Source organism: Conger conger, chromosome 2 (assembly GCF_963514075.1).
Source record: "Conger conger chromosome 2, fConCon1.1, whole genome shotgun sequence".
In the NCBI taxonomy this organism is placed as follows: Eukaryota; Metazoa; Chordata; class Actinopteri; order Anguilliformes; family Congridae; genus Conger; species Conger conger.
Genome location: NC_083761.1, coordinates 78,421,467 through 78,444,091, shown reverse-complemented (window position 1 = coordinate 78,444,091; position 22,625 = coordinate 78,421,467). Strand labels below are relative to the sequence as shown.

The following is a 22,625-nucleotide window of genomic DNA, read 5'->3' as shown; positions in this document are numbered from 1 at the left end:
ACCTGGCCAACACAGCTACTGACACAGCCTGTAACCTGGCTAAGACAGCTACTGACACAGCCTGTAACCTGGCTAACACAGCTACTGACACAGCCTGTAACCTGGCTAAGACAGCTACTGACACAGCCTGTAACCTGGCTAACACAGCTACTGACTCAGCCTTTAACCTGGCCAACACAGCTACTGACACAGCCTTTAACCTGGCAAACACAGTTACTGACAGCCTGTAACCTAGCCAACACAGCTACTGACACAGCCTTTAACCTGGCTAACACAGCTACTGACACAGCCTTTAACCTGCCTAAGACAGCTACTGACACAGCCTTTAACCTGGCCAACACAGCTACTGACACAGCCTGTAACCTGGCCAACACAACTACTGACACAGCCTGTAACCTGGCTAACACAGCTACTGACACAGCCTTTAACCTGGCCAACACAGCTACTGACACAGCCTGTAACCTGGCCAACACAACTACTGACACAGCCTTTAACCTGGCTAACACAGCTACTGACACAGCCTTTAACCTGGCCAACACAGCTACTGACTCAGCCTTTAACCTGGCTAACACAGCTACTGACACAGCCTGTAACATGGCTAAGTCAGCTACTGACACAGCCTGTAACCTGGCCAACACAGCTACTGACACAGCCTTTAACCTGACCAACACAGCTACTGACTCAGCCTTTAACCTGGCTAACACAGCTACTGACACAGCCTGTAACCGGGCCAACACAGCTACTGACACAGCCTGTAACCTGGCTAACACAGCTACTGACACAGCCTTTAACCTGGCCAACACAGCTACTGACACAGCCTTTAACCTGCCAAACACAGCTACTGACTCAGCCTTTAACCTGGCCAACACAGCTACTGACACAGCCTGTAACCTGGCCAACACAGCTACTGACACAGCCTTTAACCTGGCCAACACAGCTACTGACACAGCCTTTCGTGATTGGGGGGGTGACTCACCGGTGGGACAGAGCCCATGTTCTGTACGGGGTGGTTCATGGGGGAGGCCGCGCGGGGGCCCATGGGTGTCTGGGACATCTGCACGTTCTGCATGGGCATGGAGCTGAACTGGTTTATTCCTGCAGGAACACGCACACACACACACAATCAGAAGCGTGCACCCGCAGGTCTACATAGCCCCTCGTACCCTACACTGTCTGGTCACCGGGGCAGGGGGGCAGGCTGCCCCCATCAGAGGAGGAACAGAGGGGCCACGTGAAGCCATTCCAGACTCACGGAGACCAAGTCAGTAACAGCTCCCAACATTCGGTGATCCAGTGCGAATGAAGGCTAAATGTGCGCTAAGCTACCAATGACATCCAAACTCTCAGTGCCCACTTTCTACTATTCAGCCGAAGCTTGAGCAGTCCCGGACACAATTTTAAAAAAAGGCTCAGAGAGAGAGAGAGAGAGAGAGAGAGAGAGAGAGAGAGAGGAAGAGACGGGCATTTGTGTGTAGGGCAGAGAGGGGACATGTACCTGGAGAAACCTGCATGCGATTCATTATCTGATTTGGCACATTGGGCATAGGCACAGGTCCGTCTGAGGGAGAGGGAGTGAGAGAGGGAGGGAGAGGGGGAGAGAGAGGGAGGGAGAGGGGGAGAGAGAGGGGGAGGGAGAGAGGGAGGGAGAGAGGGAGGGAGAGGGAAGACAAACAACAAGCAGAGCCACATCAGAAAGTGAAAAAAAACGAACATGCATTTACAACAGCACAGAAATGAGCGAGTGTGTAAGTGTATGAGTGTGTGAATGTGTAAGTGTGTGTGTGTGTGTGTCTGAGTGTGTAAGTGTGTGAGTGGGTGAGCAAGTCACTGTGGGAGCGAGAGCTGGCCATACCCAAACTTGGCGTGGTATAATTTTTTAATGTGGTTTCACCAATAATATCTACAGTTTGAAGGTCATACAACAAGTAAAGCTGTAAGCCATGAAATACTGAAACATTAACATATCGCCAAGGAGCACAATTTATCATTTTTGAACTTTTTTCTGAGCAGTATCATGAAATGATTTCATAATCTGAAAGTAGACAGATGTTTGTGTTGGGATGCATGTTTCCAGGTTTTTCCCGGCTTTAACACTTCAAGCTTTACTCTGGGCAACTCACTGGGGGGCCGGCCGGTTTGGGGGGGTCCAAGGGCGTTCGGCTGGGGTAGGCCGGCTTGAGAAGGTCCCAGGGCGTTGGGCTGGGGGGGTCCCAGGGAGTTGGGCTGGGGGGGCCCCAGGGCGTTGGGCTGGGGGAGGCCAGTTTGGGGGGGCCCTAGGGCGTTGGGCTGCTGGTTGCCCTGGGCGGCGAGGGGGGCCTGGTTAATGATCTGCTTCTGGAGCCGCGACCTCCTCTTCTCCTCCAGCTCCTTCTGGATCTTATAGATCTTCTCCGCCAGGAAGTGGTAATACTCGTCCTGAGAGAGGCGGACAGACGGTCAGCCACTCAACTGGGGCATTCTGGGTAATCCACACTCCCAATTATCACACACAGGCCACAGTGACATTGTGCCATGTTCTCAAATAATAACACTGAACCATAATTGACCATGGGCTGCTGCTGGCAGAACCGGACCCAATCAAATAATAACAGCGATCTGAGCCGGGCTGAGCCGTACCCTGCTGCTGTCAGAACCGGACCCAATCAAATAATAACAGCGGTCGGAGCCAGGCTGAGCCGTACCCTGCTGTTGGCCGACTCGTACATGTCCCCCTCCACCTTGCGGGCGTAGGCCACCAGGTTCTCCATGCGCCGGTCCTTCAGCGCCGCCGGGTCCGGGGTGGGGAAGATGGCCTGAACACTGCAGGGGGAGGAGCCACGTCAGATCACTGCATTACAGACACACGCATATACACACCGCATATATATACACACACATACACACAAACGCACTGTATGTGCATACAAACATACACTCTGTTATCAGTACGTAAATGAGTAGGTGTGTAGTATGTCAGGGTGCAGTATGTTAGGGGGTAGTATGTTGGGGTGCAGTAGGGGGTGTGTAGTATGTTGGGGTGCAGTAGGGGGTGTGTAGTATGTTCAGGTGTAGTAGGGGGTGTGTAGTATGTTAGGGTGTAGTAGGGGGTGTGTAGTATGTTAGGGTGTAGCAGGGGGTGTGTAGTATGTTAGGGTGCAGTAGGGGGTGTGTAGTATGTTAGGGTGTAGTAGGGGGTGTGTAGTATGTTAGGGTGTAGCAGGGGGTGTGTAGTATGTTAGGGTGCAGTAGGGGGTGTGTAGTACGTTAGGGTGTAGCAGGGGGTGTGTAGTACGTTAGGGTGTAGCAGGGGGTGTGTAGTACGTTAGGGTGTAGCAGAGGGTGTGTAGTACGTTAGGGTGTAGCAGGGGGTGTGTAGTACGTTAGGGTGCAGTAGGGGGTGTGTAGTATGTTAGGGTGTAGTAGAGGGTATGTAATATGTTAGGGTGTAGTAGGGGGCGTGTAGCATGTTAGGGTGCAGTGGGGGTGTGTAGTACATTAGGGTGTAGTACGTTAGGGTGCAGTAGGGGGTGTGTAGTATGTTAGGGTGTAGTAGGGGGTATGTAATATGTTAGGGTGTAGTAGGGGGTGTGTAGTATGTTAGGATGTAGTAGGGGGCGTGTAGTACGTTAGGGTGTAGTAGGAGGTGTGTAGTACGTTAGGGTGTAGTAGGGGGTGTGCAGCAGGTCAGGGACTCACAGTTTGTGCACCAGGTGGGTGCGCAGGTCCTGAGTGACGTGTTCATGCCAGGCCTTCCTCACGCCACTGGAGGACAGGGGGGCGGCGGTCGGCATGCCCATGTTAGCCCCACCCACCCCGTCTGACATCAGCTGGCTACGGGACAGAGTGACGGACAGCTCGGTCAGAGGGGGAGGCGGCTAGCACAACCCTGTTCCTGCAGATCCACTGTCCTGACAGCTTTCATTCACTTCCAGCCCCAACAAAGAACGGCTCATTCAAAAAATTGAGATGTCAAGGGTGCCAACATTACGGTTGGAGTGAAGACCTACAGGACAGCGGAGTCTCCAGGAACAGGGCTGGGCAACCCTAAATGAGGCTAGCATTGACAGTAACAGAGAGGATGTGACAGGAGGGGGCGGGGATCGGACTCACTTGGCGTTCAGCGAGGACGGAAGGGAGGAATCCGACTGCAGGTTGGTCTGCTCTGACGAGGCCACGCCCCCCATGTTCATCTGGCCAGTGCCTGGAGGGGCGAGAGGCGGAGTCAGACCAGCAGGGTCCACTGTGGGGCAAGCACTCAAACACAACAGGGTACACAAGCACTCAGGGCAGTGACCAGGTCTGGGTAACACACACGCACACACGCACACACACAGACACACAGACACACAGATACACAGATACACAGATACACAGATACACAGATACACAGATACACACTCACACTCACACTCACACTCACACTCACACTCACACTCACACTCACACACACTCACACACACACACGCACACACGCACACACACACAGGGCCGTTACCCAGGGCGTTGACGGTGCGCAGCTGAGGCGTCTGCGTGGTCTGCTGCCCGGGGGTCTGCGTCTGCGAAGCCGGCTGGTTGCCGTAGGGAAGGCCCAGCGCCGCGTACGCCCGCTGCATGGAGCTGGGGTCCATGGGCGTGGTCGTGTTCACGCTGGGCGTGGCCTGCTGGCCGGGGGCCGTGCCCATGGAGTTCTGCAGCCCTGCTCCAGGAGAGCTCAACAGGGCTGTGGGGGGAGAGAGAGAGGGAGAGAGAGAGGGCGGGGGCAGAGAGAGGGGGGAGGGAGGGAGGGCGGGGGGAGAGAGAGGGGGGAGGGAGGGAGAGAGGGGGAGGGGGAGAGAGAGGGGGGAGGGAGGGAGAGAGGGGGAGGGGGAGAGAGAGGGGGGAGGGAGGGAGAGAGGGGGAGGGGGAGAGAGAGACAGAGAAAGAAGGAAAGGGAGAGAGACAGAGAAAGGGTGGAGAGAGAGAGAAACATAGGGGGGGAAGAGAGAGGGAGAGAGAGGTTGTGAGACATTAAGACACAGTAGGGCCACAGCAATGCATGCTGGGATAGGTTCCAGCCCAGACTCATCTCAAACGGGGCTAATGGCTACAGGCCAAGCTTGCCTGGGACCTGGAACATTGGTGGTTCAAAGCCTCTTGAGCAAGGCCCTTCACCTTTCATTGCTCCAGGGGGGACTGGTCTAATAAATTATATATGACATAAAATTATATAAAATTTATATAAAAAATGATATAAAACTATAAATCACTCTAGATTAAGTGACAGTAATGCACAGGGGAGTGGCCTACAATCCAACAGCCAACAGCGGCTGTGCGCTCGCTCCCAGAGCGAGCCGCAACTCCGCTAATCCTGAGACTCGCTCCACGTCTCTCTCCTGGCTTTCATTACAGGGAAATGTGAGGAGAGAAAAGACTTTCTTTGGCTGAATCTTTGGCTTTGAGGGACAGAAACCTGCCAAAATAGTGGAGTGGAGTACCGGGGCCGGCCAGAAGAGAAATCCAGAAGAAAAGAAAAAAAAGAAAGAAATTCTATTAAATGCAAATAAGATTTTTTTTTGTTTTTTTTTTGACAATCATTCCCTCACCTAAAAGAAAGCAAATTGAAATTGAAAGAGAGAGCCAGCGAGAGAGGGAAAGAGAGAAAGCAAAAGAGAAAGAAACAGAAGAAAGGAGAAAGAAAGTCTGCTCCTGCACTGGACTACGGCAGGGCGATTTAAATGAGTCACCAGCCAGCTGGCCAATGGCGGCGGGGCAGGCGGGTGACCACGCCCCCTCTGGCCGGCCCTGCAGGAATGCGCTCCGCTCCTCAAGCCCTCACGCGCAGCGCAGTGACGCGGCCGTCCTGCAGGGGGCGCAGATTCCCCCTCTCGCACAGACGCGCAGAGCCACACAGACGCTCACGGGGCAAGCCAACAGAATGGCAGTAGTTTTCAAAGTTACCTTTTTAAAGGGAGTGAAGGTAATACAAGATTAGACTTCTCGGAGCCAAAGTGTGCTATCTGTGTTTGGGGCCATTTTGGGGGTGTGTGGGGGGCCAAGACAGAGGTGGAAAGTGCGGGGATAAGACAGTAAAAGTCCTGCATCGCGTTTCTTCCACCCGTGAACTGATTTCACCGGCTCCGCCTCCCGGCCGAATAATTCTGCGAATTCTGCAAGTCTGACGGGAACGAAATGGAGCGGGGTTTTCCTCCGCCTCGACCCAACGCCGCGGGGGCCGGAGGACGCGCGTTCGGCAGGGGCGACAGCGCGTTTGGGCCGGGGGACCCGCGTTTGGCCGGACGGGCCGGGCACTCACGCTGCTGGCTGCTGCGCTTGTCGCTGGCGTTCTTCAGCGGCAGGCAGACGGGGCAGTCGTGCCGGGTGCAGTTCTTCCAGTGCGAGATGATCTGCCGCGAGGACGCACAGTGGGCCACTGGGGGGACCAATCAGAGGGACAGAGAGAGACCGTCAGCCAATCGGAGGGACAGAGAGAGACCGCCGGCCAATCGGAGGGACAGAGAGAGACCGTGAGCACAGCAAAACAAGGTTTTTAGCAACGTGTTACATTAGCATACACGCGGTAAAAGAGAAAAGTGTAATGTAAATATCTGCCCTTTCAAAAATAATTTAACCAGTCGCCACAGAAATCAGAAAGGTTATCTTGCAAATCTCACACTTATTTTAGTTATATTTCACTGTATTGTGTATAATTGGGTGTGTTAAGATTTTTTCTACTGTACAAATATTTTATATTCAAACAAAAAAAATAAAGGTCAACTATGCCTTGATTATCAGCCGTCCTTTTAAGTCTCCGATGTTATAGAGCTGCACTGCTGGAGGCTACGTTATTGCAATGATAGAGAGCTTCCTATACATTTTAAAGGATAGGTTATTACCATGTTATAGCTCTTCTTATACCCTCTAAAGGCTAGGTTATTACCATGTTATAGCTCTTCCTATACCCTCTAAAGGCTAGGTTATTACCATGTTATAGCTCTTCCTATACCCTCTAAAAGGCTAGGTTATTACCATGTTATAGCTCTTCCTATACCCTTTAAAGGCTAGGTTATTACCATGTTATAGATCTTCCTATACCCTCTAAAGGCTAGGTTATTACCATATTATAGATCTTCCTATACCCTCAAAAGGCTAGGTTATAACTATGTTACAGAGCTCCCTACACTCTCTGAAGGCTAGTTCATAACCGTATTAGAGATTCCTGCACACCCTGAAGGCTGGGATATTACCATGTTATGGAGCTCCCTGTACTCTCTGAAAGCAGGGTTATTACCATGTTATAGAGCTCCCTGTACTCTCTGAAAGCAGGGTTATTACCATGTTATAGAGCTTCCTGTACTCTCTGAAAGCAGGGTTATTACCATGTTATAGAGCTCTCTGTACTCTCTGAAAGCAGGGTTATTACCTGGCTATAAAGCTATGTGTACTCTCTGAAGGCAGGGTTATTACCATGATATAGAGCTTCCTGTACTCTCGGAAAGGCAGGGTTATTACCATGTTATAGCGCTTCCTGTACCCTCGGAAGGCAGGGTTATTACCATGATATAGCTCTTCCTGCACTCTCGGAAGGCAAAGTTATTACCATGTTATAGCGCTTCCTGCACTCTCTGAAGGCAGTTATTACCATGTTATAGCACTTCCTGCACTCTCTGAAGGCAGGGTTATCATCACGTTACAGAGCTTCCTGCACTCCCTGAATGTTCAGGGCTGGAGCAGAGAATAAAGGAATAAAGTGTAAAAACTAGCTCCCTCAGAGACATGAAGGGGCTGGAAATTCAGCGGATCCATAAACCCCTCATTAGTAATCAAGCGCTTCTCATAAACCAGTAACCAGGGAAACCATTACAGGCATGGACTAATGAGGCTAATATAACCCCAGGTGAGAGAGCGGGAGGTACTCTCACACCTCCGACAGGAGAGCCAGAGAGGAGGAGAAGGGCATTCTGGGAAATGAGGACCGGCGAGGGCGCCGCGCTCAGCATTTTGTCAGAAATTACTGTAATTATTATTTTAACACTTTCCATGACACTGCAAGCCCCGTGGTGCCAGTTAACATAGAACAGCCGTTTAATCACGGACCTTTGGGGGAAAAGCAGAGAAACGCGAGCCAAAAGGCTACACTCCACCCCCATTAGAGCAAACTCCTCTCCATTAGAGCCACGGTGGCTCCGCCCTTCGATTGGTAAACTCCTACCCACAGCCAGCTCCGTTCACACGGCTCTGCCTACCGAGACCCTCCCTCCCAAACGGTCACCATCCAGAGAGCGGCCTCCTTCCGTCTGTTTCCCCTCAGAGCCCTGCCTCGTCTCTGACGCTCAGAGTGAGATTGATCACTCCTTTTCCATTTTCCTCCAACTGACGGACAATGCGTTCTATACAAAAACGTCAACGGGGACTTAAAATGTAGTCAAAATTCCCGAACTCCTGAACAACGCTGATCCACACTCCCACACTCCCACACTGACCAACACTCACCTTAACACACTCACACACTCACACACTCACCCTGGCAGGACTTGCCGGCCTGGCAGTGGGTCATATGGTTGAGGACGTTCTTCATGGTGCGGCACACACACTCACACACTCACACACTCACACACACACACACTCACCCTGGCAGGACTTGCCGGCCTGGCAGTGGGTCATGTGGTTGAGGACGTTCTTCATGGTGCGGCACACACTCACACACTCACACACTCACACACTCACACACTCACACACTCACACACACACACACTCACCCTGGCAGGACTTGCCGGCCTGGCAGTGGGTCATGTGGTTGAGGACGTTCTTCATGGTGCGGCAGTGGGGCAGGGCGCAGGCCTGCACTTGGCCGTTGGCCTGCTCGCGCCGCTGGCACTTGTGGGCGTGGAGCAGCAGGACCAGCTGCTGCTGGATCAGCTTGCGCTTCTCCGGGTCGGCCGTGGGCCCTGCGGACACGCCCTGCCCCGGGACCATGCCCACCGAGGGCGCCTGCTGCTGGGCCTGAGCCTGGGCCTGAGCCTGGGCCTGCTGCTGCATCTGGGGCTGCAGCGCCCCCCACAGGACCGGAGGACAGAGAGGGAGAGGGCGAGAGAGGGAGGGAGAGAGAGAGAGAGAGGGGGGAGAGAGAGGGTGAGAGGGGGGAGAGAGGCAGGGAGGGGGGAGAGAGAGGGGCAGGGAGAGGGAGGGAGAGAGAGGGAGAGGGGGGAGAGAGAGGGGGAGAGGAGGGAGAGAGGCAGGGAAGAAAGGAAGAATTAGAGGGAACAGGAAAGAAAGGGAAGGGGAAAATGATAGAGGAATGTGTAATGGAAGAGGAAGTAGAGGACAGAGAGGAAGAGAGAAGGAGGGGAAACGCATGAGAGAAAGTTAACATTATCCCACTTTAACACTCAGGACACAGTGCTGGAAAACTCTCTCTAGGGTGACTGAATCTCTGGCCCTAGGAGAGGGCCACGGACCGGGCGGCTGGGTCACCTCTTTCCCCGGGACGGCGTTGGCCACGCGGGCGCGGGGGTGGGGCTGGGGGGCCGCGCCCTTCAGGTCCGAGGGGAAGGGGGGCGGTTTGTTCTGGAGCTGCTGCCCTGTGCCCTGCCCAAACACCTGTCCAAAGGAGCCACCACTCACAGGCAGACCCATCTGCAGAGAGAGAGAGAGGGAGAGGGAGAGGGAGAGAGAGAGAGGGAGAGGGAGAGGGAGAGGGAGAGGGAGAGGGAGAGGGAGAGGGAGAGGGAGAGGGAGAGAGGGAGGGAGAGAGAAAGAGGGAGGGAGGGGGGAGAGGGAGAGGGGGAGAGAAGGAGAGAGAAGGAGAGAGGGAGGGAGAGAGAGGGGGGAGAGGGAGGGAGAGAAAGGGAAAGGGGGAGAGAAGGAGAGAGGGAGGGAGAGAGAGGAAGAGGGGAGAGAGGGGGAGGAGGGAGGGAGAGAGAGGAGGGAGGGAGAGAGAGAGGGAGAGGGAGGGAGAGAGAAAGAGGGAGAGCGGGGGGAGAGGGAGAGGGGGGAGAGAAGGGGAGAGGGAGAGGGGGGAGAGAAGGAAAGAGAGAGAGGGGGGAGGAGGGAGGGGGGAGGGAGAGAGAGGGAAGGGAGAGAGAACGGAGAGAGAGAGAGAGAGAGAGGGAGAGAGGGGGAGAGGGAGAGAGAACGGAGAGAGGGAGGGAGGGTAAAACAGGATTAGTTAAGGCTGCTCCAGGAGTACTGGTGGAAATTGGGTGACTGAGGCCGCCAAAAAGCAGCTGTAAAACCCACAGTTTCATTAAAAAAAAACAATATAAGTTTGCTGATGCCAATGATAGATGCCCAAACACCGAAAGAAACTTCCATTGATCGGATATTCATTTATTCCCCCAGTGAACCTTCATAGCATCAGGCCTGATGCCTGATACACAAGGTTTTCCTGCGACGTACAGATATCTAAATCCACCACCTTGACGGATTCTCCATCACGAGGTCACTTTTGCAGCTCTTTTACACGATAAAAAAAAACATTTTCAATGAAATGTTAAACAGAAGCAGCACCTGGATCTCACAGCTGGCAGATGTACTTGGTCCCCATAATAACCGTTAGCGCATCCTTCCTCATTTTGAACACGTGTGAACTTCTAATGTGGCTGAGACAGCTCTCTCACTGTGACTCCCTCATACACTCCTCTAGGCTGGGGAACTGAACACACACCCATCTCCTCTGACGTAGACAGCTCTCTCACTGTGACTGTCCCTCATACACTCCTCTCGGCTGGGGAACTGAACACACACCCATCTCCTCTGACGTAGACAGCTCTCTCACTGTGACTCCCTCATACACTCCTCTAGGCTGGGGAACTGAACACACATCCATCTCCTCTGACGTAGACAGCTCTCTCACTGTGACTCCCTCATACACTCCTCTAGGCTGGGGAACTGAACACACACCCATCCTCTCTCACTGTGACTGTCCCTCATACACTCCTCTAGGCTGAGGGGTGTGTAGTTACTGCCTCCTGCAGACAAACGCAGACCCACTGGCCAGACCCAGACTAGTGCACAGAGTCCTTTCCCGGACAGAAAACAGCCACCCTCTCTGCACTCGGCACTATTAAGGACACAATTTAATTAAGGCACTTCGGCTTTTCCACCAAATACCCCTAATACAAACGCCTAATTTACACCTGGCCTCAACAAGACAGAGCATTTCCAGAAATAGTCATCATTAAGTGCACAGCGTGTTTTAAGCCTCTCCTCTCCGCGGGGTGAAAAGGCCAAGTGAGACAGAACGAGCGCAGATCGGACCCGCTGCGGTCTGGTAACGCTCAGTACAAGCGCAGCCTGTGTAGGAATGAAGACCCTTAACTTACCGTTTCAAGGGAGAAATGAAAAGTTGTTCAGCAACAACAAGAAAAATTATTAAATCTTTATAATTAGTTTCAAAAGGATTAAGGAGTTCACTTTCAAAAAGCAGTGAATAATGGAAGAGGAAGTAAATGGTCTTGGGGTGCAGTAGCAGCCGTGTTGCACATGAACACAAGTGTGAACACAGCCTCACGTCACTGCTCACAATCATGCCACCAGCCTAGCTTTCATCAGCCCTCTCTCTGAGAGAGCAGTGAGAGCCCTCTCTCTCTCTCTCTCTTCTCCACTGCCTCTGTCTGTCTGTCTGTCTCTGTCTGTCTGTCTCTGTCTGTCTGTCTCTGTCTGTCTGTCTCTGTCTGTCTCTGTCTGTCTGTCTCTGTCTGTCTCTGTCTGTCTGTCTGTCTCTGTCTGTCTCTCTGTCTCTCTGTCTCTCTGTCTGTCTCTCTCCACACACCTGTAACACAGGCTAAAGTCAGGAGTCTCTCACACTCTCTCACCCTCTCTCACACTCTCTCACACTCTCTCACACTCACTCTCACTCTCACACTCACTCTCACACTCACTCTCACACTCACTCTCACACTCACTCACACACTCACACACTCACACACTCACACACTCACACACTCACACACTCACACACTCACACTCTCACACACTCTCACACTCTCTCACACTCTCTCACACTCACACTCACACACACTCACACTCACACTCACACACTCTCACACTCACACACACACACACACACTCACACACTCACACACTCACACACTCACACACTCACTCACACTCTCTCACACTCTCTCACACTCTCTCACACTCTCTCACACTCTCTCACACTCTCACACTCTCTCACACTCTCTCACACTCTCTCACACTCTCTCACACACACTCACACTCACACTCTCACACACACACACACACACTCACACACTCACACACTCACACTCTCACACTCTCACACACTCTCTCACACTCTCTCACACTCTCTCACACTCTCTCACACACACACACACACACACACACACACTCACACACACACACACACACACACACATACACACACTCACACTCACACTCACACGGCTCCTGTAGCTTCACCTGTGTCTGCAGAGGGCCCTGCAGCCCCTGCCCAGCCTCTTGCGCAGGGAGGTAATGCTAGCACTGCGACACGCTGCACTACCGCCCCGATTCAAACCGGAGACTCCAGTCGTGCCTCCCCGCCTCCCCCTTCAAAGCGCTGGGCGCCTCTTCATGTGGCTGAGGCCCCCGAGAGTGAGACTGCGCGCTGGTTTCCCATCCACTTCCTGCCAAACCGCAGATGTCAGATCCGCGGTGTGTCGCAACACAAGCGCCAGTGACGTCACGCTCTCCAGCTCCGTGTTCCACACTGCACAAGTCACTGTCGACTACTCAGCCCCAAACAAGTCGGTCATCTTTTCATCCAAAAACGGTAGCGATCAGACCCTGCTCCGTTTTACAGGAGCAGAAATCAGACCCTGCTCCGTTTTACAGCAGCAGAGATCAGACACTGCTCCGTTTTACAGCAGCAGAGATCTGACCCTGCTCCGTTTTACAGCAGCAGAGATCTGACCCTGCTCCGTTTTACAGCAGCAGAGATCTGACCCTGCTCCGTTTTACAGCAGCAGAGATCTGACCCCGCTCCGTTTTACAGCAGCAGAGATCTGACCCCGCTCCGTTTTACAGCAGCAGAGATCTGACCCCGCTCCGTTTTACAGCAGCAGAGATCTGACCCCGCTCCGTTTTACAGCAGCAGAGATCTGACCCCGCTCCGTTTTACAGCAGCAGAGATCTGACCCTGCTCCGTTTTACAGCAGCAGAGATCTGACCCTGCTCTGTTTTACAGCAGCAGAGATCTGACCCCGCTCCGTTTTACAGCAGCAGAGATCTGACCCTGCTCCGTTTTACAGCAGCAGAGATCTGACCCTGCTCCGTTTTACAGCAGCAGAGATCTGACCCTGCTCCGTTTTACAGCAGCAGAGATCTGACCCCGCTCCGTTTTACAGCAGCAGAGTTTATCCTCCCTGGCAGCTTCCCAGCGCCGCTCAACATCACCGCAGCCATTAACCGCCCAATTAGGCCTGAGCAAACACAGTCTGTGTCGGGCGACGCACAGAGCGCCGCCTCGCTGGAGCACCCAGAGGAAGGGGCCACGCGCCGCCGCCTGTCCCCCACAAACAGGCTCACAGCCCTGGGGTGGAGGGGGGGGGGAGCGAGGCCGCGCTGCCAGGTGGGGCACCGCGCTCCCCGGAGCTGAATCTAAACCGCTCCAGGAAACGCACAGCGCTGAAAACGGACCGTACGCAAAGCGCGCGAAGCAGCGCCGGACGAAACGCAGCCGACGAACGTAAACGGACGGTAAACGGACGGCTGTTATGCAGCGCTGTTATCCAAAGCGCTTCACAATGACTGCCTCTCGCCCATTCACTCGCACACTGAAAACCCCACTGACCAGCCTGCGGGGAGCATTACATTACATTACATTACATTACATTACAGGCATTTAGCAGACGCTCTTATCCAGAGCAACGTGCAACAAAGTGCAGAGCGAACACAGGGACAAGTGTGATGAGGACCCGAGAGGAAAGTACGGTTCTAGCGAGTCCCAGCGTGATCACAGACACAATTCGAACCTTTGAAGAATACCCCAACTTACTAGCATACCATGGTTGGCAGCTAAAATACCCCCGAGTACAACGATAACTGTATACAAGTGCCATTATAACTTATGGCATGCACAAGGCTAGCTCGCGGGAGTGAGGTAGGGAGGGAAAGGTGCAGCCTGAAGAGGCGAGTCTTCAGCAAACGGCGGAAACAAAATGGCAGTTTTGAACACAGACACTTCAGCCCGGGTCAACGCTAAAAGGCGTGGCACAGGCTAAAGGGCACAGCAGGACCCCAAGGCTGCTGTGGGGAAACGTGTCGTCAGAGCCGTTTCTCTCATTTCAGCGCCTCCCTTCAAACCACAGTCAGTCAGCGCTGACGAAGACCCACTTCCCAGGCCCACCCATCATGGACCAATGGATGGACGGATGGAAAAATGAGTGAATGAATAGTAATGAGTGAGTGAACAAGGTGAATGAACTGAATGAATGAATGAATGAGTGAGTGAGTGAGTGAACAAGGTGAATGAACTGAATGAATGAATGAATGAATGAGTGAGTGAGTGAACAAGGTGAATGAACTGAATGAATGAATGAGTGAAAAAGGTGAATGAACTGAATGAATGAAGTTTATTTCCGTGTCTTGTCATAAAAAACCCCTGCTTACTGGATTATAAGAGCGCATAATATCAATCACAAGACCCATTTGATTGATTGATTGAGTGATTGAGTGATTGATATTTGTTGTTGTTGTTGTTGTTGTTGACCATGGGCTCACCAGCCCTACCTGTGCTACAGCTGACCCCCACACCCTCACCCTGGAGGAGGGCCGCTCACCTTGCTGATGCCCCCGGGCTGCTGGGGGTTCAGGGCCTGGGGCGCCCCCTGCTGGGCCAGCGTCTCGGCCAGCGCGCTCGCGGCTCCGCCCCCCGCCGCCGCTCCGGCCCCGCCCCCCGCCTGGTACTGCGGCCCCGCCCCGCCCCGGCCCCGCCCGCCGTGGGCCAGCGTGCCGTTCATCACCTGCGGGGGCTGGGGCGGGGCCGCGGGGCCGTGGGCGCGGTTCAGCATGGCCTGGGGGAAGCTGGGCGGGGCGCCCTGCTTCTGCGTCTGCTTTCCCAGCATGCCCTGCGGCGCGGGCCCGCTCCCCGCCCTCAGGAGCTCCGACAGCTGCTTGTGCTTGGAGGCGGCGTCCTGGGGGCCCGGGGGCGGGGCCAGCAGGCCCAGGTCGGCGCCGTTGGGAATCAGCTCATCCGGCAGGTCGTTCTCCAGATCAAACAGAGAGACCAGGTCTACTGAGGGAGGGAGGGAGAGGGAGGGGGAGAGGGGGAGGGAGAGAATGGGAGAGAGGGAGAGGGAGAGAGAAAGGAAAGAGGAAGAGATAGATGGAAAGAGAGGAGAGAGAGAGGGAGAGGGAGAGAGGAAGGGGGAGAGGGAGGGAGGGAGGGAGAGGAAGCAATAGAGGGAGGGAGGGAGAGGAAGCAATAGAGGGAGAGAGGAGAGGAAGGGAGGAAGAGGGGACAGAGAAAAAGGGAGGGAGGGAGAGAGAAGGATAACGTTAGACACCTCAATTGACTCCAAAGATATCCTGGTGATTTTGGTGAGAAAACTACATTATAAAAATAGGGAGAAAAAAAACAAAAACATTGATTCAGTTATGCATCACATAACCTTTTTCTTTTTTCTGACGATTTGCATATTGCTATACTGACTCTAGAATCGATATTTAGTCTGCAATTTAATTCTCAAACATCACCACACTGCAACAGAGCCTGGGGGAACGTATGGGAGATGTAAAGGAGAACTTGTGCGCAAGCCAACGCACGTCCGCGGCAGAAAGGCTCCAGCAACATCGAGGTGCTTCTCCTCAGAAACGCTGCCGACTGCCTACGCCAGTGGCTGAGTGGAAATTACGTTTACTTCTGACACAAACGTTACTCCTTTTCTGCCCTGAAATGTGTGGCCGTTTCCCCTCTGAAGCTTCACGATCCACTGCCCGTTCTCAGCCTTTTACCGTTCCGGACGCCAGACCCTCTGGCTGATAGAAAATGACAGGCACTCAACAGAAGTCTTTGAGAACTCGGCGGGCAGATAACCCAAGCAAAACGAGCAGGGTCACAACTTCAACACCTCCGAAGTGCTGCAGACAGGCTGGCGAATGGGGCACGGGGGCAGATAAGGCACAGAAGCTCCACAAGCCAAGCAGGCGCAGTTGTCTGCTGCGGAAGCAAAGTTTCGGTTAAAAACTCAAACCCAGTATAGCTGCTATAGCCCAGTGCTGCTGCTATAACCCAGCGCTCAAACCCAGTGCTGCTGCTATAACCCAGCACTCAAACCCAGCGCTGCTGCTCTAACCCAGCACTGCTGTTATAACCCAGCGATGCTGCTATAACCCAGCACTGCTGCTATAACCCAGCACTACTGCTGTAACCCAGCACTGCTGCTGTAACCCAGCGATGCTGCTATAAACCAGCACTGCTGCTATAACCCAGTGCTGCTGCTATAACCCAGTGCTGCTGCTATAACCCAGCACTGCTGCTCTAACCCAGCGACGCTGCTATAACCCAGCACTGCCGCTATAACCCAGCACTGCCGCTCAAACCCAGTGCTGCTGCTCAAACCCAGAGCTGCTGCTCAAACCCAGCGCTGCTGCTATAACCCAGCGCAGCTGCTATAACCCAGCACTGCCGCTATAACCGAGCATTGCTGCTATAACCCAGCGCAGCTGCTCAAACCCAGCGCTGCCGCTATAACCCAGTGCTGCTATAACCCAGTACGGCAGCTCACACCATCAGGATACGAAATGTCCACAGTGAAAGTGATCGGGGTTATAATACGGCTGATTCAGCTGATCCAGGGTCAGTCAGTCATGCCCAGTGGATTCTTACAGCACTTCAGGAGAGTGAACATTAATCCAATGTGCCAAGTTGACACCTGCTCAATTCTGAGAACAAATCGGTATGCTGAACTCGCTCCCAATCCACAGGCCACAGGTGAGTGGGTTCCACCCTGAAATGGCACAATCATCATATCACCCAGCAAGACCACATCACACAAAAACATCACACTTCTCATTACATGCCCCCAGTCCAACCCTGCAAGCCAGCACCTGAGTACAGGGGACCAATCACCACTGTGAGTGATGGGAAATGGAGGCTTGGTTATGGCCAAGATGTGTCTGAAGGGATAACAGTGGCAAATCCAAGACAGTGTGATGACATTCCTGCGATATCTCACGACCACCAAAAAAAATGTTTTTTCACCAAAGCAGGTCAATCAACAGAAACTGGAAACGTCAGGAGGAAATCTCAGCTGCCCGGCCTCAGTGGAGAGGTCCAAAGGGATCCCAGAGGCGTTCCTCGTGCCCCTTAAAAATACACGGAGCAGCGCAAGGGAAGATGGGAGAAATCCGAAACTAAAAATCAGGTCATCGGTGCAAATGTGCATTCAATTAAGTTTCATAATTTATTTTATATTTCATTATGCGGTGCACACCCTCATTTAAAATGTGCTGGAGATCAAGCAGTGGATCCCACTCTGATTTTCTGTGTTTACACAACGCGGTCTATAAAATAACATGTGCAAAGCTGAGCAAAATCAAAAATGTCATTTTGAAATATCCATGTTTATAATATCCAACATTCATTATTACACAATAATATCACACAGACGTGTCATTGTCCTCATAATTTAGAGCACCTTATAAGCACCATAATGGCTCAAAGATTTGTCAAAAAAATTTATGTTTTCAGGGCTCTTTTGGAGCAGAAATTCCCTGAAGCTGGCTCTTGCAATTTTCCAAAATACTACTTCTACTACTACCAAATGAGTGCTAAAAGTCCTTCCTCTGTCGCAATAAGCAAACATAAACATGGAAGTAATCTCCAGAACCACTGCCAGCTACATTTAACTCAATTAAGGATTTAAGTGAATCCAATAAGGTGACACGCTACTATGACAGGGGCAACATTCCTGGTAAGATCACCTAACTCCCAAAATCTACCACACAGCCAAAAGAGCAGAAACCGCTAGTTTTCCTTCAGAGAATAGAGTGGGATCCATACTGGAGATCCATATTGTCGAGGGCTGACATGCTAGCTGATATATGCTAGAAAGTTAATATCAGCAATAGTAACATCAAATCGACTTGGCAACCCACACAAAACAAAAACGATTCTGTACCGCCCACTTGTCTTGATTTTTGGAGAATCAAGACACGTAGCCGGTACAGAATCGTCTGTGCACACAAAAGCACACCTGCTAACAGACGCGCTTGCACACACATCAACACGCGCACGCACGCACAAACGCACAAACGCACAGCAGTTTACAACGATGCCTCCACAGCCCGTCTGTGTGCTGCTGCCAGAATAGGAAAGCCCCTGTTCTGGTTTAGTGGTGTTGTGGAGTGGGAATCCTGGCAGGAGTCCTCCCTTCACGCTCTCCTTCCCTGGAGGGCAGCCGTTGTACAGGGGGACGCACTGGAGCAGCCTCGGGCAAAAACCAACCGCCGGACCGTCTCTCAGCTCTCCAAACGCCTGCTCAATGCTTTTACGCGTATCAGCAGATTCACAGTGAAAAATGGCTGAATATTAAAAGGGTTTAACGCGCGCTTTGCTGAAGGGTGTCCCCCATCGCAGCTCTGGCGAGGGAGAGCCCCGTGGCAGAGAGCAGCCCCGTGGAAGAGAGCAGCCCCGTGGCAGAGAGCAGCCCCGCGGCAGACAGCAGCCCCGTGGCAGAGAGCAGCCCCGTGGCAGAGGGCAGCCCCGTGGCAGAGAGCAGCCCCGTGGCAGAGAGCAGCCCCGTGGCAGAGAGCAGCCCCGTGGCAGAGAGCATCCCCGTGGCAGAGAGCAGCCCCGCGGCAGACAGCAGCCCCGTGGCAGAGAGCAGCCCCGTGGCAGAGGGCAGCCCCGTGGCAGAGAGCAGCCCCGTGGCAGAGAGCAGCCCCGTGGCAGAGAGCAGCCCCGTGGCAGAGAGCATCCCCGTGGCAGAGAGCAGCCCCGTGCTTTCTCTCCAAACAGAGCGACCCGGGACGACTGAGGCGCGTCCCGCACTGCAAACAAACCGGGGGCCGTCCGGCCCTCGCTCTCCAGGCAGAGAGAACTCGTCCGGCGGGGAGGGGGGAAGGCGAGCTCCGCACGCGGGCCGAGGAGATGAGCGCGGCGGGGCGAAGTCAGAGCGTCGGCTCCTGTCGTCACGGCAGCGCAAGCCGTGTGTAAAACAATGTGGATTTTATTTTTCTTGGGAAGGGAGCTCAGCCTTGGACTTCAGATGATCCGGGCAGTCTTCCAGACCTGGACGCCCGCCAGGAGGGAGCGCGAGGGCGAGCGCAAGAGCTCTCACTGCCATGGAAAACAGCTGGGCTGCACCGAGCCTGGTCCAGCCGCATACAGACTGGTTCAGCTAGAGCCTGGTTCAGCTACATAGAGACTGGTTCAGCCGCATACAGACCGGTCCAGCCGCATACAGACTGGTTCAGCCGCATACAGACCGGTTCAGCCGCATACAGACCGGTTCAGCCGGATACAGACTGGTTCAGCTAGAGCCTGGTTCAGCTACATACAGACCGGTTCAGCCGCATACAGACCGGTTCAGCCGCATACAGCCTGGTTCAGCTACATACAGACCGGTTCAGCCGCATACAGACCGGTTCAGCCGTATACAGACCGGTTCAGCCGCATACAGACCGGTTCAGCCGCATACAGACTGGTTCAGCTACATACAGACTGGTTCAGCCGCATACAGACTGGTTCAGCCGCATACAGACCGGTTCAGCCACATACAGACCGGTTCAGCTACATACAGACTGGTTCAGCTAGAGCCTGGTTCAGCCGCATACAGACCGGTTCAGCCACATACAGACTGGTTCAGCCACATACAGACCGGTTCAGCCACATACAGACCGGTTCAGCCGCATACAGACCGGTTCAGCCACATACAGACCGGTTCAGCCGTATACAGACCGGTTCAGCCAAATACAGACCGGTTCAGCCGCATACAGACCGGTTCAGCCACATACAGACTGGTTCAGCCGCATACAGACTGGTTCAGCTACATACAGTCTGGTTCAGCTACATACAGTCTGGTTCAGCTACATACAGTCTGGTTCAGCTACATACAGTCTGGTTCAGCTACATACAGACTGGTTCAGCTACATACAGACTGGTTGTTTAGCTACATACAGACTGGTTCAGCCGCATACAGTCTGGTTCAGCCACATACAGTCTGGTTCAGCCGCATACAGACTGGTTCAGCCACATACAGACTGGTTCAGCCACATACAGACTGGTTCAGCTACATACAGACTGGTTCAGCTACATACAGACTGGTTCAGCCACATACAGACTGGTTCAGCCACATACAGACTGGTTCAGCTACATACAGACTGGTTGTTTAGCTACATACAGACTGGTTCAGATACATACAGACTGAGACTGGTTCAGCTACATACAGACTGGTTCAGCTACATACAGCCTGGTTCAGCTACATACAGCCTGGTTCAGCTACAGACAGCCTTCTTGAGCCACACAGAGCCTGGTTCAACAAGAGCCTGGTTGAGCTACAGACAGCCTGGTTGAGCAACATAAATGAGATAACCATCTGAACGGGACTCACTTGTTTTTTTTTTTTTTAGATATTTTTTAGGCCTTTTTCAGCTTTATTGGACAGTATAGTATAGAGAGACAGGAAGAATGGGAGCGAGAGAGGGAAAGACATGCGACAAATGTCGGACGGTCGGATTCGAACCGCCGACGTCGCGGCTCGCAATGAGCATGCGGTCAGTGCTCTACAGGCTGCGCCACCGAGACACCCCATGAACGGGACTCACCTGGTTAAATAAAGGTGAAATAAATGAGAGAGAAAGAGGGAGAGAGGAAGCAATAGAGGGAGAGGGAAGGAGAGGGAGCGAGAGGGAGAGAGGAAGCAATAGAAGGAGAGGGAGAGAGGAGAGAAGGGAGGATGAGAGGAGAGAATTTTTTTGGTGAATGTAATGTTTTAAATGAGTAATGTTTTCAAGAATGGCTGCAGGAGGATTTGGTGCTTTTGAAAGCTGCTGGGGCTTTTAGGAAATAAGATGACGATGAGAGCAGGGGAGGGGGAGAGAGAGAGCGAGAGCGAGAGAGCGAGAGAGCGAGAGTGAGCGAGAGAGCGAGAGAGAGCGAGAGAGCGAGAGAGCGAGAGAGCGAGAGAGCGAGAGAGAGAGGAGGAGAGAGAGAGAGAGCGAGAGAGCGAGAGAGAGGAGGAGAGAGAGAGAGAGAGAGAGAGCGAGAGCGAGCGAGAGAGAGAGGAGAGAGAGAGAGAGAGAGAGAGAGAGAGAGAGAGAGCGAGTTGCTCCTGACTTTAGCCTGTGTTACAGGTGTGTGGAGAGAGACAGACAGAGACAGAGACAGAGACAGAGACAGAGACAGAGACAGAGACAGAGAGACAGAGGCAGTGGAGAAGAGAGAGGGAGAGAGGGCTCTCACTGATGAAAGCTAGGCTGGTGGCATGATTGTAAGCAGTGACGTGAGGCTGTGTTCACACTTGTGTTCATGTGCAACACGGCTGCTACTGCACCCCAAGACCATTTACTTCCTCTTCCATTATTCACTGCTTTCACTTTGAAAGTGAACTCCTTAATCCTTTTGAAACTAATGTACACAGAGAGAGAGAGAGAGACTGGTGAGGCAGCTTTTGGGACGGGGCGCGTAAGCTCCACGGTGGAGCGCTGGGCCTTGCTCCCCTTAAGCGAGGCACTGAAACGGAATGGCTCCGGCGAGCACGCAGCCGCACGAAGGACGACCGCGAGAGCGCTTTCGCAAGCCAGCGTTCGGCCCGTTTCAAATCGAACCCTGGTCCCCGGTGCGGCCGTTTGCAACCGCGGTAATCGCACCCAATGCGGACCAAACCGACCGGTCCGGGACCGCCGAACTTGCGTTTACATTTTCCACCGGAAAATCTACGACCAATAAGAACGGCCCTGCTCCTTCGTACACGCCCCTCAGCATTATTATTTTTCTTTTTCATTATTTGGTCCGCTTTCACTTGTGCACAGTGAAAGCAAAACAGAACATGAACTAAAAATCCATCCATCCATCCATCCATTATCTGAACCCGCTTATCCTGATCAGGGTCGCAGGGGGGCTGGAGCCTATCCCAGCATACATTGGGCGAAAGGCAGGAATACACCCTGGACAGGTCGCCAGTCCATCGCAGGGCACACACACCATTCATTCACACACTCATACCTATGCGCAATTTAGACTCTCCAATCAGCCTAACCTGCATGTCTTTGGACTGTGGGAGGAAACCCACGCAGACACGGGGAGAACATGCAAACTCCGCACAGAGAGGCCCCGGCCGACGGGGATTCGAACCCAGGACCTCCTTGCTGTGAGGCGGCAGTGCTACCCACTGCACCATCCGTGCCGCCCCGAACTGAAAATATCAATTTAATTCTGATTCGGAGTAACCAAACGGACTACACTTGTGAAAGCGCTCTTGGAGGTGCAAAGCCATCTGGAAGACTGCGTCTGCCAGACGCTGAAAATGTAAAGGGTAAAATGTAAAGCGCCCTGGAAGGGGACGGCGAACCGCGTCAGCTTACACCCCGCGGCGGTGTGCAGGGGTTTGTGGGGATGGTGCCGTTTGTGAGGACATTTTGAACGAGGGCCCAGGAAACTCTGGCCGTTCTGAGGCAGGCCTTCTGCCAGTGAATACCGTATCAGCCAAACTTATAACAGCGCT

The 22,625-nt window shown here is 53.3% G+C and overlaps 1 protein-coding gene across 1 annotated transcript in view; it reads right to left on the bottom strand.

Moving 5' to 3' along the window:
- Positions 1-22,625, bottom strand: part of LOC133112726 (CREB-binding protein-like) — a 54,506-nt gene that overhangs the window by 19,580 nt on the left and 12,301 nt on the right. The window contains exons 2-12 of the mRNA XM_061222909.1: positions 14,739-15,193; positions 9,430-9,591; positions 8,715-9,000; positions 6,272-6,388; positions 4,475-4,699; positions 4,090-4,180; positions 3,676-3,810; positions 2,682-2,799; positions 2,121-2,415; positions 1,496-1,558; positions 977-1,095 (exon numbers count right to left, since the gene is read on the bottom strand). Coding sequence (XP_061078893.1) covers positions 977-1,095; positions 1,496-1,558; positions 2,121-2,415; positions 2,682-2,799; positions 3,676-3,810; positions 4,090-4,180; positions 4,475-4,699; positions 6,272-6,388; positions 8,715-9,000; positions 9,430-9,591; positions 14,739-15,193 — 2,066 coding nt within the window. The remainder of the gene's footprint in view (positions 1-976; positions 1,096-1,495; positions 1,559-2,120; positions 2,416-2,681; positions 2,800-3,675; positions 3,811-4,089; positions 4,181-4,474; positions 4,700-6,271; positions 6,389-8,714; positions 9,001-9,429; positions 9,592-14,738; positions 15,194-22,625) is intronic.